Genomic DNA, 14,730 nt, shown 5'->3' with positions numbered 1-14,730 from the left:
ACATATTGACCTAAACTGATGATGAAATTTGTTTTTGTTTTTAAAAATTTGGGATATTTATTAAAGCAAAAAGTTAAAAATATATTTAATTTTTTTTCAAAATGTAATTTTTTTTTGTTTATAGCACAAAATAAAAACCGCAGAGGTGATAAAATACCACCAAATTAAATCTATACAGTGGGGATCGAAAGTTTGGGCACCCCAGGTAAAAATTTGTATTAATGTGCATAACGAAGCCAAGGAAAGATGGAAAAATCTCCAAAAGGCATCAAATTACAGATTAGACATTCTTATAATATGTCAAAAAAAGTTAGATTTTATTTCCATCATTTACACTTTCAAAATTACAGAAAACAAAAAAATGGTGTCTGCAAAAGTTTGGGCACCCTGCAGAGTTAATATCTTGTACTGCCCCCTTTGGCAAGTATCACAGCTTGTAAACACTTTTTGTAGCCAGCCAAGAGTCTTTCAATTCTTGTTTGAGGTATCTTTGCCCATTCTTCCTTACAAAAGTCTTCCAGTTCTTTGAGATTTCTGGGCTGTCTGTCACACACTGCTCTTTTAAGGTCTATCCATAGATTTTCATTTATGTTGAGGTCAGGAGATTGTGAAGGCCATGGCAAAACCTTCAGTTTGCGCCTCTTGATGTAATCCCCCGTGGATTTTGAGGTGTGTTTGGGATTATTATCCATTTGTAGAAGCCATCCTCTCTTTAACTTCAGCTTTTTCACAGATGGCATCAAGTTACCATCCAAAATTTGCTGAAATTGTATTGAATCCATTTTTCCTTGTACTCGTGAAATGTTCCCTTTGCCACTGGCTGCAATACAACCCCAACGCATGATTGATCCACCCCCATGCTTAACAGTTGGACAGAGGTTCTTTTCATTAAATTGTGCCCTTTCTTCTCCAAACGTACCTTTGCTCATTCCAGACAAAAAGTTCTATTTTAACCTCATCGGTCCACAGAACTTGTTTCCAAAATGCATCAGGCTTGTCTATATGTTCATTTGCAAAGTTCAAACGCTGATTTTTGCGGTGAGGACGTAGAAGAGTTTTTCTTCTGATGACTCTTCCATGAAGACCATATTTGTACAAGTATCTCTTTATAGTGGAATAGTGCACCACAACTCCAGTGTCTGCCAGATCTTTCTGGAGGGATCGTGGAGTCAAACGTGGGTTTTGAATTGCTTTTCTCACAATCCTGTGAACTGTTCTGTCTGATACTTTTCTTGGTCTTCCAGATCTTGCTTTAACTTCCACTGTTCCTGATGACTGCCAGTTCTTAATTACATTCCGAACAGAGGATATTGACATCTGAAAACGCTTTGCTATCGTATCATATCTTATCTTTGCTTCTTATAGCCTTCTCCAGCTTTGTGAGCGTCAACTATTTTCAGTTTCAGTTTTCTAGACAACTGCTTAGAAGAACCCATGGTGCTGATTGTTGGGGCAAGGTCAGATGAGTCTGGGCATTTAAAACCTTTGAGATTGACATCACCTGGTCTTCCAAGACGATGATTGAGAACAATCCATGACACTGGCAGGTCTCAGCTTTGCAAAGGGGGCAGTGCATGCTATAAATTCTGCAGGGTGCCCAAACTTTTGCAGACGCCATTTTTTTGTTTTCTGTAATCTTGAAAGTGTAAATGATGGAAATAAAATCTAACTTTTTTTGACATATTATAAGAATGTCTAATCTGTAATTTGATGCCTTTTGGAGATTTTCCATCTTTCCTTGGCTTCGTTATGCACATTAATACAAATTTTTACCTGGGGTGCCCAAACTTTCGATCCCCACTGTATTTATGGGAATAAAAGGACGTCAGTTTTGTTTGGGTACAGCGTTGCATGCCCGCACAATTGTCAGTTAAAGCGACGCAGTGACGCATCGCAAAAAATGGCCTGGTCATTGAGGGGGCAAATCCTTCCGGGGCTTAAGTGGTTAAGGTCAGACCCATTTTGCGGCACTTTAGAAGAGCTGCCCATTAATTTCAATGGCCAGGGGTGTTTTTAGAGCGCTTTTTACAGCGCTCCAAACACACCACAAAGATGCTGCTTTCAGGACTTTTTCTACCACCCTGCAAGCGCACTGCCCCAGTGTGAAAGCACCCATTCAAATGAACGGGAGGCAGTTTCCAGGTGCTAAAACGCCTGAAAACTGCCTGTGTGTGAAAGGGGTCTTGGTGATCACATTCCCTCTGTTCCCTCTGTTTTCAGCTGCATAAGAGCTGGGGGAGGAGAAACAACAGTACACAGAAATTTCCAGCGAAAGGCTGTGCGGGGGTGGGGAGGTGTCAGGACAGGTCTGATCATTGGAGGAGAGCACACTGATAGGTAGATTCACAAAGAGTTAGGCCGGCTTATCTACAGATAAGCCGACCTAACTCTGAATCTAAGCCGACCTATGTTTAAGTGTATTCTCTAACAGAGATACACTTAAACATATCTAAGATAGGACGGCTTGCGCCGTCCTATTTTAGATTGCAATGTTTTGGCTTACCGCTAGGTGGCGCTTACATTGCGCCCGGCCTAGATTATGTAAATGAGAATTTACGACGATTCCCGAACTAACGCGAGCCCGCCGCAGTCGATTAACGTAGTTTCCGTACGCGATAGGTTGCCTAAAGTTATTCCACCTATGAGGTGGAATAACAATGTTAAGTATGGCCGCCGTTCCCACGGCGAGGTTCGAATTTTTTACGTCGTTTGCGCAAGTCGTCCGCGAATCGGGATTTACGTTGTTTACGTACGCGTCGAAATCAATAGGCCCGTACGGCCTACTTAGTCGCAATGCGCCCTGGGAAATGTAGGCGCCCGGCGCATGCGCAGTACGCATAAACATCAAAAAACGTGAGGTCAAGCCTCATTTCCATACTACACGCCCCCCTCCTAGTAATTTGAATTAGGCGCCCTTACGCCCGCTCGTTTTAGGCTACGCCGCCGAAAATTTGAAGGTAAGTGGTTTGAGAATCACTAATAGCCTAAATAATTTACGGCGGTGTAGCCTAAAAAGACTAGGCTAGGCCGACCTAATTTTAGGCCAACCTACGTGAATCTACCTATGAGTTCCCAGCATACCTAGGGAACTGACCACAGTGAGCTATTCTGCCTAGTGTGGTCAGATTTCAACAGGAAAGAGACTGGCAAGAACACCAGGAATTTCACACAAAGGAAGCAAAAAAGAGTACAGGATACTTTTTTATACAAATACATGGTACAGCAGACACATATCGAGAATATGAAATGCTAGGGTAACAAACACTTTAAGTGATTAACAGACCAATATGGAGCAAAAAAAATTTAAAATTAATTGCTGGGATTTACATCCATTTTTAACATTCAGTTTTACACATCTCATGCATGACACACATGTATACATATCTCCTCCTCAGAAAAAATATAAAAGCACACTCTTGTCCCATCTTACCCATAAGGAACACGGGTTGGATCCACTTTCAGTGAAATGTTTGGGGAATACTTGGTAAGTGAGAGGCATGTCTGATCTATTTCAATTGTTTCAGCCTTGTCTCTCTGATCCCAGGATAGTTGTTGACGTGTCTCCTGCAGAAGACTGAAAAGAAATGCAATCACAGAGGGCCCTGTCTTCTTCTTTTGTTAAATCATTCTGGTAACATGATACCCCCCATATTGAGGGCATCAGAGGACACTTTTTTATTTTTTAATATAGGTATTGTCAAAAAACCTGTCTGTGTGTTTTGATTACTTTTTGACACTTTTTGGTGAATGGGTAGGGGTACTATGTGACCCATAATCATTCACATGGGGTGGTTAAAGGGGGCTTCCAATTTCCAATAAGCCCCTGCCCGCAGACCACCACAACCACAGCCCAGGGTTGTGGGAACGAGACCCTTGTCCCCATTAACATGGGGACAAGGTGCCTTGAGGTGGGGGGAGGGTAGAGCCCCCTGCTCCAAAGCACCCCCCATGTTGAGGGCATGTGGCCTGGCATAGTTCAAGAGGAGGAGGCGCTCACTTGTGCCCCCCCTTTCCTGATCTCCCAGGGTGCAAGCTCGGATAAGGTTTCTGGTATGGATTTTGGAGGGGACTCCATGTTTTTTTTTTGGCGTGGGGTTCCCCTTAAAATCCATATCAGACCCGCCAGGGTCAACATGCTTATCTCCCCCCACCCTAAAGTACCTTCCCCACAACCATGGGCTGTGGTTGTGGGGGTCTGCGGACAGGGGGCTTATTGGAATCTGGAAGCCCTCTTTAACAAGGGGGCCCCCAGATCCCAGTATGATATTTCTTAAATAGGTAAGGGGCGGAGTCAGCTCAAATATTTTAAGAAAGATTTTTGAAAAAAGGAAAACTACATTTTTAACAAAGGAAAACTTGTGTAGTGTCTTTATTCAGTTTGTACATCTTTCTGGTGAATGGGTAGGGATACTGTGTGTACTTCATATTCATTCACATGATTCGATAAGCCCCTCACCCGCAGACTCCCACAACCACAGCTGAGGGTTGAGGGGAAGAGCCGCTTGTCCCCAACAACATGAGGACAAGGTGATTTGGGGTGCACCAAAGTACTCCCCCCATGTTAAGGGCATGTGGCCTGGTATGATTCAGAAGGGGAGTGGCGCTCACACGTTCCCACATCTTTATTGGTCTGCTGGCTGCATGCTCGGATAAGGGCCTGGTATGGATTGGGGGACCCCACGCTGTTTTTTTCCAGAATTTTCTATTGCCAGCATTCTTTCGTTTACATTTCAGCTGTCAGCAGGGAAGCCCACTGTCAGCTGATGAGTCATCAGTTGTTAAGGATGCGGCAGCTGACTTCTAGGCCCACTCCTTTACAACCAGCTATTCTTAACACAGAATTTGAATCGGTCTATCATTTTTCAAAGGATTCAAATTCGAATCATTCCGAAAATTTGGAATTCATTAGAAAACTAAGCGAAACTGAACGAATTTCAACCAAATTCGTTACTATTTCATTTGGAGATTTGGATACATTCGGACCGAAACTAATTGCACATGTCTAATAGCAAAACTCTTTCAATGTTATTTTTACCAGACCAAAAGGAAGCAAATAGGGGATTGTTATGCTGTTGCTACATCGTTATGTTTTCCATACAGTTTAAGCTTTGCACTGCTTTGTAAGTTTCAGAACATGGGCTAAGTGCTTTGCTGCATATACTAGAATACATAGATGTGCGCAGCCCATTGCATTAGGGTGTGCACCCCAAAGCTCAAACACATGTTCGTGTGTATGTGTATATATACTGATGGTGTCATTAGAGCAGTGGATGATGTCAGTAGGGCAGTAGTTTTTATTTGTATTATTTTATTTTGTATTTTATTTGTTTCATTTTTTTTATATAATTATTGAAAATAGGGGGAATGTGTGGCACATGGGGTGATTAGGGTGTTCCCAGGTACACCTGGCACACCCTGTGCACATGCCTATGCTAGAATATAGGCTTTGCATGGTATTTTCGGTTTCAGAACTTGAAATCCGTGGTTGGAAAAAACATAATAAGTATACAGGAGTTCTGTGCACGAGACAGATATTCCTAATGTCAGCTTCCCTGATATTGGTTATAAATCAGCAAGAACCAGTTTTTCCTTGGCAAAAGAAGGAGTGTCATACTTACATATCACACATAAAATCTTGGGCACTCTGATGTTTAATAAAAAGTTCTCTATGAATGGAGGATCCACCTACTCCATCCATAGAGAACTTTTAATTAATGGAAGCCATAGTATGAATGGAGGAGAGGGGCATAGTTGGCACTCTTGATGAATGCCTATGAAAGGTCCAGCAGCTATATTAACCCTGGACCACGTGAAGATTACCAAAGGAGGGGGGCAGAGGATGAAAGATTTAGACTTGGACAGCAGGCACAAGTACAAGAGACACTTTTCATTAAAGCGGAGGTTCACCCTAAAAACTATTTCCTGGTGCCTCCATGGCAGCATACCTGTGACAAGCTCCGCCTTGGCTCCTCCCTCAGGAATAGTGAATATTATAAAAGAGTCGGTGAACACCGCCCCCACATTCACCTTTTTTTCCTCAAACCTCATGGCAGTGAATTTACTGGAACAATTGTCCTTACCTTCTGCATTCGGCAGCGTCCATCCGGGTTCAAGCCTCTCCCGGATGCGGTCCCTTCTCTTGGGCAGCTAAACGCGCTTATAAGGTTGGGAGTCCCTTCTGTAGGTTCTTTTGGGACTAGCAGTTTTAGCCCTTTAAAACTCTGAGCGCTATCTGTAAGTTTTCTATCAGGCATTAGCTCTCTATGGCTAAGAGGCAGCAGCTATTTCTGCATCTTTGTTTTCTTCCTTGTTTCTTTCCCTCTTTCCCATTTGTCCACTCTCTCTCTTCTCCCTTGAGGCACGTCTCTCATCCGACCCCCCCTCTCCCTTCTTGGGGCTCCCCTCTCTGCTGGCGCTTGCCTGATCCCTTGCACACACTGTGTGCACCTGCCCCTGGTCTTCTCCCCCCTAGGGAGCGCGCGCCATCCCTGCAGGCTTTTCTGCACTCGCGGCGTCCTCGGCCGCGTTCTGCGCATGCGCCGGCGCCCGGGACCGCTGGGTCCTAGGGCGGCCGGTTCGCGCATGCGCAATGGACACGGAGGCCGCGGCGGCCATTTTGGCTAAGGGAAAAATAAAGTTTTTTTGCCAGTAGCTCCCTGAGCTCAGGGAAGGGGCGTTTTTCTTGCCAGGTGGATCCTATTTAAACTCCCTGACGGCCTCAGAAGGGCTCTGAGGCTGTCGGGAGAGGTCCAGCTGCCCAAGGACTCCATTGCCAGATACCTGTTGTTCCAGGTATATAAAAAAAAAAAAAAAAAAAAGGGTTTTAAAAAAAAAAAAAAAAAAAAGGGGAAAAAATTATTGTTTTTCTTTGGAGGTCGGGGGTACCCAAAAAAAAAAAAAAAAAAAAGAAAGTATAATAAATATAAGATAAAAAATAAAAAAAAAAAGAACCCCAGGGCGTAATTTTGCATATAAAACAGGGGACCAATGGCACCCCTGAGTCGGGTTAGGACTAAGACATTAACCTTTTTTTTGCCTTCTCCTTGATTTTTTCATTAGCTGCTGCCTCCGTTAAGCCGCCAAAAAATGAGCCATTCGCCGACCATACAAGAACCTACTCCACACCTAAGGTAAGGACCAACATTCAGGTAGGTCCGAAAAAAAAAAAAAAAAAAAAAAGAGTGCACTGAGGCTGTAACCTAATGTATTACAGCCCTGTATGCCAGAAGACGTCTAAGAAGACCTCCAGGCGGCACGAAGACTCCGATTCTAGCTTCAGTAGAGGCAGGTCCCCCAGACGTGACGACCACGGGAATGGCAAGAAGGCTTCAGCCAAAAAGCGCCATCACTCGCGCTCCCCGAGACAGAGGTCGCCAAAATGCCAGGCCTGTGGGGCCACCCCACTTCCACATAAGCGACTTTGCCGAGTCTGCCTGAAGGACTACGCATCGGACAGAGAATCAGAAAGCAAACAAGTGGCGGACCTCCTTAAAAAGGCCATAAAAGATTATTTTGCAGAATTGGTAGCCACAATGCCGCCACAGCAGCCGGCATCTCCTCCGCAGGATCATCCAGGTGAGGAGGCCCTCCCAGGGCCCTCCACAAGTGGAATGCCGCGCCCAGCGCCTGCTTCCTCCTCTAAACCTCAAGAAGAGAATGACGGCTCAGGTGACTCCTCTGACGACATGGAAGCATCTGGCTTTGCCTTTGCCATGGTCCAACCCTATGTACAAGCCGTAAAGCAGGCAATCGGCTGGGATGAACCCGAGACAGAGCTCAAAAAGTCTAAAGCCTTTTTTCCTCATCTCAAGCGTCAGATTTCCGTTTTTCCTCTCATGGATGAAATTAAAGGCCTGATCGAGGAAGAGTGGAAGAGAACGGAGAAAAGATTTTCCCTCAACCGCCTGGGGAAACTATACCCCCTCTCAGAGGCCGACTCCGCAATGCTTGAAGGCCCTCCAACAGTTGATGCAGCAGTGGTAAGATTAGCAAAGAACGTTACACTACCAATGGAGGACTCGACTTCATTCAAAGATCCTCTCGATAGGCGAATGGACCTAGACTTAAGGAAAGCTTACCAGATGGCGGGCAATGCCTGTAAACCCGCAATAGCCCTGACGTCAGTATCCAACGCGCTACGTGTGTGGACGGATAACATAGAGGCGGCCATCCAGCAGGAGGTGCCGAAGGAGGACATTATTAAGGCCTTAGATGAACTTAAACTTTCTGCAGACTTTATTGGAGAGGCTGCCATCGACTCAATTCGATGCTCCGCAAGATCCATGCTCCACACAGTATTAGCCAAGCGAGCCCTGTGGCTGAAGCCTTGGTCGGCAGATGTTGCGTCGAAACAGAATTGGTGCAAGATACCATTTGATGGAAAAGCCCTCTTCGGGGAAAAATTAGATAAAGCCATCTCTCGCGTCACTGGTGGGAAATCGGGCCTGTTACCCCAAGACAGACGGCCCAGGCGCTCCAGGTCTTTTGCGCCTAGATTCCAGTACTCTAGGAATAAGGACTATCGTCAACCCAGGCAGGGAAAAGGCTTCAGACAAAACTGGAGGAGCACCCAGTCCACCTTCCTGAAAAACCGCAGACAGACAACAGCCTCTACTCCACAGGATCCCACTAAGTCTTTTTGACGCCAAGCCGTCCCAAGCAGTCCCTGTGGGAGCCAGACTTCAACTCTTCTCAAAGATCTGGGAGCAAGAGTGCAAGGATCCGTGGGTAGTTTCCACGATCAAATACGGTCATTTCTGGACGTTTTTAGACAAACCCCCCAAAGATTTCTTCTCTCCGACAGAGATGTCAAAGTCTCCTCAAAAAGCAGAAGCGCTGCAACAATATCTTCTCTCCTTGCAGGATCAGCAGGCGGTGGTTCCTGTACCCCCATCCGAAAGGTTTTCAGGTTTTTATTCGACTCTGTTTCTGGTCCCCAAAAAAACGGGTGGTTGGAGACCAGTCATAGACTTGAAAAGGCTAAATCGCTACATCTCCCTAGAAAGATTCAAGATGGAGTCATTACAAACGATCATTCGGGTAGTCCAACCGGGGGACTGGATGCTGTCCATAGACCTGCAGGATGCCTACCTGCATTTACCTATACTCCCATCCTTCCAGAAGTATCTGAGGTTCGCAGTAGGCCAAGTGCATCTTCAATTTCGCAGTCTCCCCTTCGGCCTCTGTACATCTCCAAGAGTCTTCACGAAGACCCTGATCGCCTTCATAGCCCCTTTAAGAGAACAGGGGCTCAGAGTATACCACTATTTAGACGATCTTCTTCTCCTAGCGAAAGAGCCAGCCCAGCTACTGGAACACAGAGAAATTCTCTTGACAGCACTGACGAGATTCGGATGGAAGGTAAACCAGGAGAAGAGCCATCTTTCTCCAACCCAGGAAATGATCTACCTGGGAGCACTTTTCAACACAAAGAAGGGTACAGTGTCCCTTCCACCCCAGAAGGTGAAGTCTATCATCCGACAGATGAAGAATGCGAGTTCCAGACCATATCTGACTGCCTCGAACTGCCTGAGCCTGATAGGCAGGATGTCTTCTTGCATCCCGATGGTCCCTTGGGCCCATTGGCATTTGAGATATTTTCAACTGGAGTTCTTGAGGCAGTGGAACAAACGGTTTCTAGCTCAACACATATGCCTGACGACCCTGATGCTCAGAGGCCTCCATTGGTGGATGAAGAAACAAACTCTGACGAAGCCACGTGCGTTAGGGCATGTCAACTGGACCATAGTTACCACCGACGCCAGCTTAGCAGGCTGGGGCGCACACTGCAATCAAATTTCAGTGCAAGGCAGATGGTCTTTTCAGGCGACAGGCCTGGTGTCCAATATCCTGGAAATCCGGGCAGTCTACCGGGCATTTCTAGCCCTAGAGTTCGAGATCTCAGGGAAACCAGTACTCTTACGGATGGACAACAGGGCCGCCGTATCTTACATACATCGTCAAGGAGGGACACACAGCAGACCCCTGCTAAGGGAAGTAGAACCCATAATCCTGTAGGCAGAAAGAAATCTCGGGGATTTAAGGGCAGTTTACCTGCCAGGACGCCTCAACGTGCAAGCCGACCTCCTATCTCGCAAGTTCGTAGACGCCAACGAGTGGTCTCTTCACCCCAACGTCTTCAATTGGATAACAGACCACTGGGGGCTCCCCGAGCTGGACCTATTCGCAACTGCCAGCAATTCCAAGCTTCCGAGGTTCATCTCAAGGCTACCGCATCCCCAAGCGGAGGCAGTGGACGCTCTCACAGCCCCTTGGACATGCGATCTGGCCTATGCATTCCCGCCACGGCCTCTGATACCAAAACTCCTGGCGAGGGCAATGATCGAATCCACAATAGTAATAGCAGTTCTACTATACTGGCCGAGACGTCCCTGGTTTCCGACGGCAATGTTCCTGAGTATGCAACCCCCAGTCAAGATTCCTCTGATACCCTTCCTCCTGTCTCAGGGGTGTCACACTCATCCAGATCCAGGCAGGCTGAACCTTCACATCTGGCGACTGAAAGGCAAAAATTCGAATCTCTAGGTTGCTCCAGCGAAGTTATTGCTACCCTCCTAAGGGCTAGAAAGCCTTCCACAAACAGTATATACGGGAAAGTGTGGAACAAGTTCAGGTCCTTCATGTCTGACAAAAGCTGCGATCCGGAGCTTCCATCATCTTCTCAAATCCTTGATTTTTTGCAGGCAGGCCTAAACAAGGGTCTTGCCCTAAGTACATTAAAGGTACAAGTAGCAGCAATTTCATCGGCAACCAGGAAGAGGTGGGCCGAGGACCCACTAATAGTCCAATTCTTCAAGGCCGTCAGAAGAATCCGGCCGCCAACTAGGCAGTCTTTTCCCACCTGGGACCTCGCTGTCATCCTAGAGTCCCTAGTCAATCCGCCCTTTGCCCCTTCGGGCTCAGCATCACTGTGGAATCTAACCTTGAAGCTTACATTTTTGATAGCCATAACATCGGGCAGACGGGTTTCAGAGCTCCAAGCTCTAGGAGCAGACGACAATCACATCGTGTTCTACCCCGACAGGGTGGAACTCAGGACAGTTCGGGGGTTTATCCCCAAAGTTGCATCATCCTTATCCATGTCGGAACCCTGGGCACTCCCAACATTCCTAGAGCAGGACTCAGGCTCTTTTCACGAGCTAGATATTGCTTCCACGCTGAAGCATTATCTCCAGGCCACAGCGCCTTTCAGAAACTCTTCCAAGTTGCTCATAATCCCCTGGGGGAAAAGAAAAGGTGAAGAGGCGTCAGCGAGAACAATCTCCTCATGGATTGTGAAGCTAATTCATAAAGCGTACAGGGCAAGAGGTCTGGATCCTCCGTCGGCGATTAAGGCGCACTCCACGAGGGCAGTTTCTGCCTCTTGGGCAGCAAGGGCAAACGTGTCGATCGAGACCATCTGTAGGGCAGCGACCTGGTCGTCCCAACACACGTTTATGAAACATTACCGGGTGGACCCGGGAGCTCTCTCTTCGGTAGAGTTTGGCAGACAGGCGATCAAGTCAGCCGTCGCCTCCTCTATTTGTTAACCTTTGTTAATGATGTCCTTGTAATAAATTTTCTAAGCAGCATCCCACCCGTTTCAGCTAGTTATTTGTCACAGGTATGCTGCCATGGAGGCACCAGGAAAACGGAAAATTGTATCATACTTACCAGTAATTTTCCTTTCCTGGTGCCTATCCATGGCAGCATACGCTCCCACCCTCGGTTTTCTATATTACGGAGAATGTGGGGGCGGTGTTCACCGACTCTTTTATAATATTCACTATTCCTGAGGGAGGAGCCAAGGCGGAGGTTGTCACAGGTATGCTGCCATGGATAGGCACCAGGAAAGGAAAATTACTGGTAAGTATGATACAATTTTCCGTTTTTCTAACATTACATTGTGCTCACTCTCGACATTGACAGTACGCTGATGTTTTTTTTTTTTTTTTTTCGCCGTACATACCGTTGTATCGCTATTTTCCCCGCCGGCTTCCGGGTAGTGAATCCCGTGGGAGTGGGCGTTCCTATGCACAGGCTAAGTGATTGACGTGATGACAAAAGCTATATGGCGCCTGCGCACCGACGTTTGGCTTCTTTCGGCAACTTGTGACGCGCCTTATGTGCCGGGGGGAAGCTTTTGTCATCACGTCAATCACTTAGCCTGTGCATAGGAACGCCCACTCCCGCGGGAGCCACTACCCGAAAGCCGGCAGGGAAAATAGCGATACAACGGTATGTACGGCAAAAAAAATAAAAAAACATCAGCGTACTGTCAATGTCGAGAGTGAGCACAATGTAATGTTAGAAAATTGTTTTTTAGGGTGAACCTCCGCTTTAAATTGTAAGCACATTTGTGCGGATTTCTTTTCTATTGTAATAAAACTTTAATAAGGCTTTAAGAATGAAATGTGTGTCTGTATGTGGGAAGGTTGGGCAGACAGTTGAATTCCCCCACTGCTTTGCCAAAGACCTAAGTGCTGCATTTCTACACCCTTCTATTAGCTCCCCACCAGTAGTGCCCTTATTTACCAAATCTGCTCAAAAGCTTCACTGATCTTTTGCTGCAGGGCTTTACGAACTCCCTCGATCACTTCCACTTCCTTGTGCAACTCTTCCTCCACAGGGTCTTTTACCAGGTCAATGCTTCTGCGGCTTTCACGGAGGGTCAGACAGTCTATTGCTACATCTGATGGTACATTCTTGGCCTGCAAGGCTCGCTCCGCTTCATCTTTCATCTGAAGCACCAAGGAAAAGGTACACTATGATTAACAGCAATACCTAGAAAAATGTTATTGATTACAAGTAGGGTTGTCCCGATACCGAGTATTTGCGCTAGTACTTGTACTCGCACAAATACTCCCGATGCCAGATAGAATACTTTTTTTTTTCCCGAGTGCGGGTGGAGAGAGGGTGGAGAGCGGAGCAGAGCAGTCCTTGTATGGGGGAGAGGAGAGCTGCTGCCGCTGCCGCCTTAGACAAAGCCAAGTCAGCCCCCCCCCCCTCCCCCGCCGCTGCCGACATCTAGTTACTATGCGCTGGGGGAACACAACAGCTGTCATTTGCATTTGAATAGCTGTGTTTCCCAGCCGTGCCGTCATGTATAGCCCCTCCCCCTTGCCCGGGCACTTTGATACGATGGGTGACCTGTCTATCAAAGTTTCTGGGCAAGGGGGAGGGGCTATACATGACGGCGCGGCGGGGAAACACAGCTATTCAAATGCAAATGACAGCTGTTGTGTAACCCCAGCGCATAGTAACTAGATGTCGGCAGCGGCGGGGGGAGGGGGGGGATTGACTTGGCTTTGTCTTAGGGGACACAAGGCTGCATTAGGGACATGGCTGAATTTAGGGACACAAGGCTGCATTAGGGACATGGCTGAATTTAGGGACACAAGGCTGCATTAGGAACATGGCTGCATTAGGGACACAAGGCTGCATTAGGGACTTGGCTGAATTTAGGGACATGGCTGAATTAAGGGACATGGCTGAATTTAGGGACACAATGCTGCATAAGGGACATGGCTGAATTTAGGGACACAAGGCTGCATTAGGGACATGGCTGAATTTAGAGACACAAGGCTGCATTAGGGACATGGCTGCATTAGGGACAGGGCTGCATTAGGGACATGGCTGAATTTAGGGACACAAGGCTGCATTAGGGACATGGCTGAATTTAGGGACACAAGGCTGCATTAGGGACATGGCTGAATTAAGGGACATGGCTGAATTTAGGGACATGGCTGAATTAAGGGACATGGCTGAATTAAGGGACAAGGCTGCATTTGGGGACACAAGGCAGCATTTGGGGACACGTGGTTGCATTTAAAAAAAGTATCGGTATTCGGTATCGGCGAGTACACGAAAAAAAGTATCGGTACTTGTACTCGGTCCTAAAAAAGTGGTATCAGGACAACCCTAATTACAAGTGTTCATCACAAGTTCTGTGACAAGCAGCAATGGGTCTTTATTGTATCAGAGGAGCATATAGCAGTTGAGTTTATCTATCCTAAACCAATGTGTAGTCCTTTCTAATTTGATCCAAAGGTATGTTTTGCAGTTACTTGGGAATCTGCTGTTAGACATACAACTTACCAAGGTCAAAGCATCTATTTCTGCATCTACTTCAGCCAGGCACTTATCCAGCACTTGTTTCCACTTGTCCACGTCATCAATACGACTGGCTAGGCGGGTACTATTATCATGCTCATTCCATTTAGTCTAATCAGAAAGTAATGTTGATTATGACTTATCAGGATAAAAAATGTCTGTATATAAATACTGTAAAACTAATGTGTATTTACTTTCATAAGCATAAATATACATTTTTCCAAAACAGAGTAAAATTATTATTTTTTTTAACCCTGAGAGCCGGTTCACACTGGGGCGACTTGGGATCCGACTTGAAGTCGCCTCAAGTCGTCCAAAGTCGCGCTGTCGAGAAAAACAATGCAAGTGAATGGGAGCGGTTTTAATACACACGACTCGAGTCGCTCCGAAGAAAGTTCCTGTACTACTTCAATCCGACTTGTAGGCGATTTGTACCCATTGATTTCAATGGAAGTCTGATCCAAGTCTGATCACTGTCTTAACTGAAGCGACTTTCCAGGAAGATAACATACATTTCTCAGGCAAACCTCTCCCTCCCCCTCCCTCCCCTAGAGCTGATTGTTGTTTGATTGGCCACTGGAAAGTCTCCTGTCCTGGAGACGACTTCAAGTCGTGTTG

At 46.4% G+C, this 14,730-nt stretch overlaps 1 protein-coding gene across 1 annotated transcript in view; it reads right to left on the bottom strand.

Annotated features, from left to right (window-relative positions):
* TEKT2 (tektin 2) overlaps positions 1 to 14,730 on the bottom strand; it is a 43,924-nt gene that overhangs the window by 14,152 nt on the left and 15,042 nt on the right. Inside the window, exons 3-5 of the mRNA XM_040337322.1 lie at positions 14,098 to 14,223; positions 12,535 to 12,740; positions 3,431 to 3,574 (exon numbers count right to left, since the gene is read on the bottom strand). Coding sequence (XP_040193256.1) covers positions 3,431 to 3,574; positions 12,535 to 12,740; positions 14,098 to 14,223 — 476 coding nt within the window. The remainder of the gene's footprint in view (positions 1 to 3,430; positions 3,575 to 12,534; positions 12,741 to 14,097; positions 14,224 to 14,730) is intronic.

This window comes from Rana temporaria, chromosome 2 (assembly GCF_905171775.1).
Source record: "Rana temporaria chromosome 2, aRanTem1.1, whole genome shotgun sequence".
NCBI lineage: Eukaryota > Metazoa > Chordata > Amphibia > Anura > Ranidae > Rana > Rana temporaria.
Note: the sequence above shows the minus strand (reverse complement) of the source record. Positions and strands in the feature narration are given on the sequence as shown.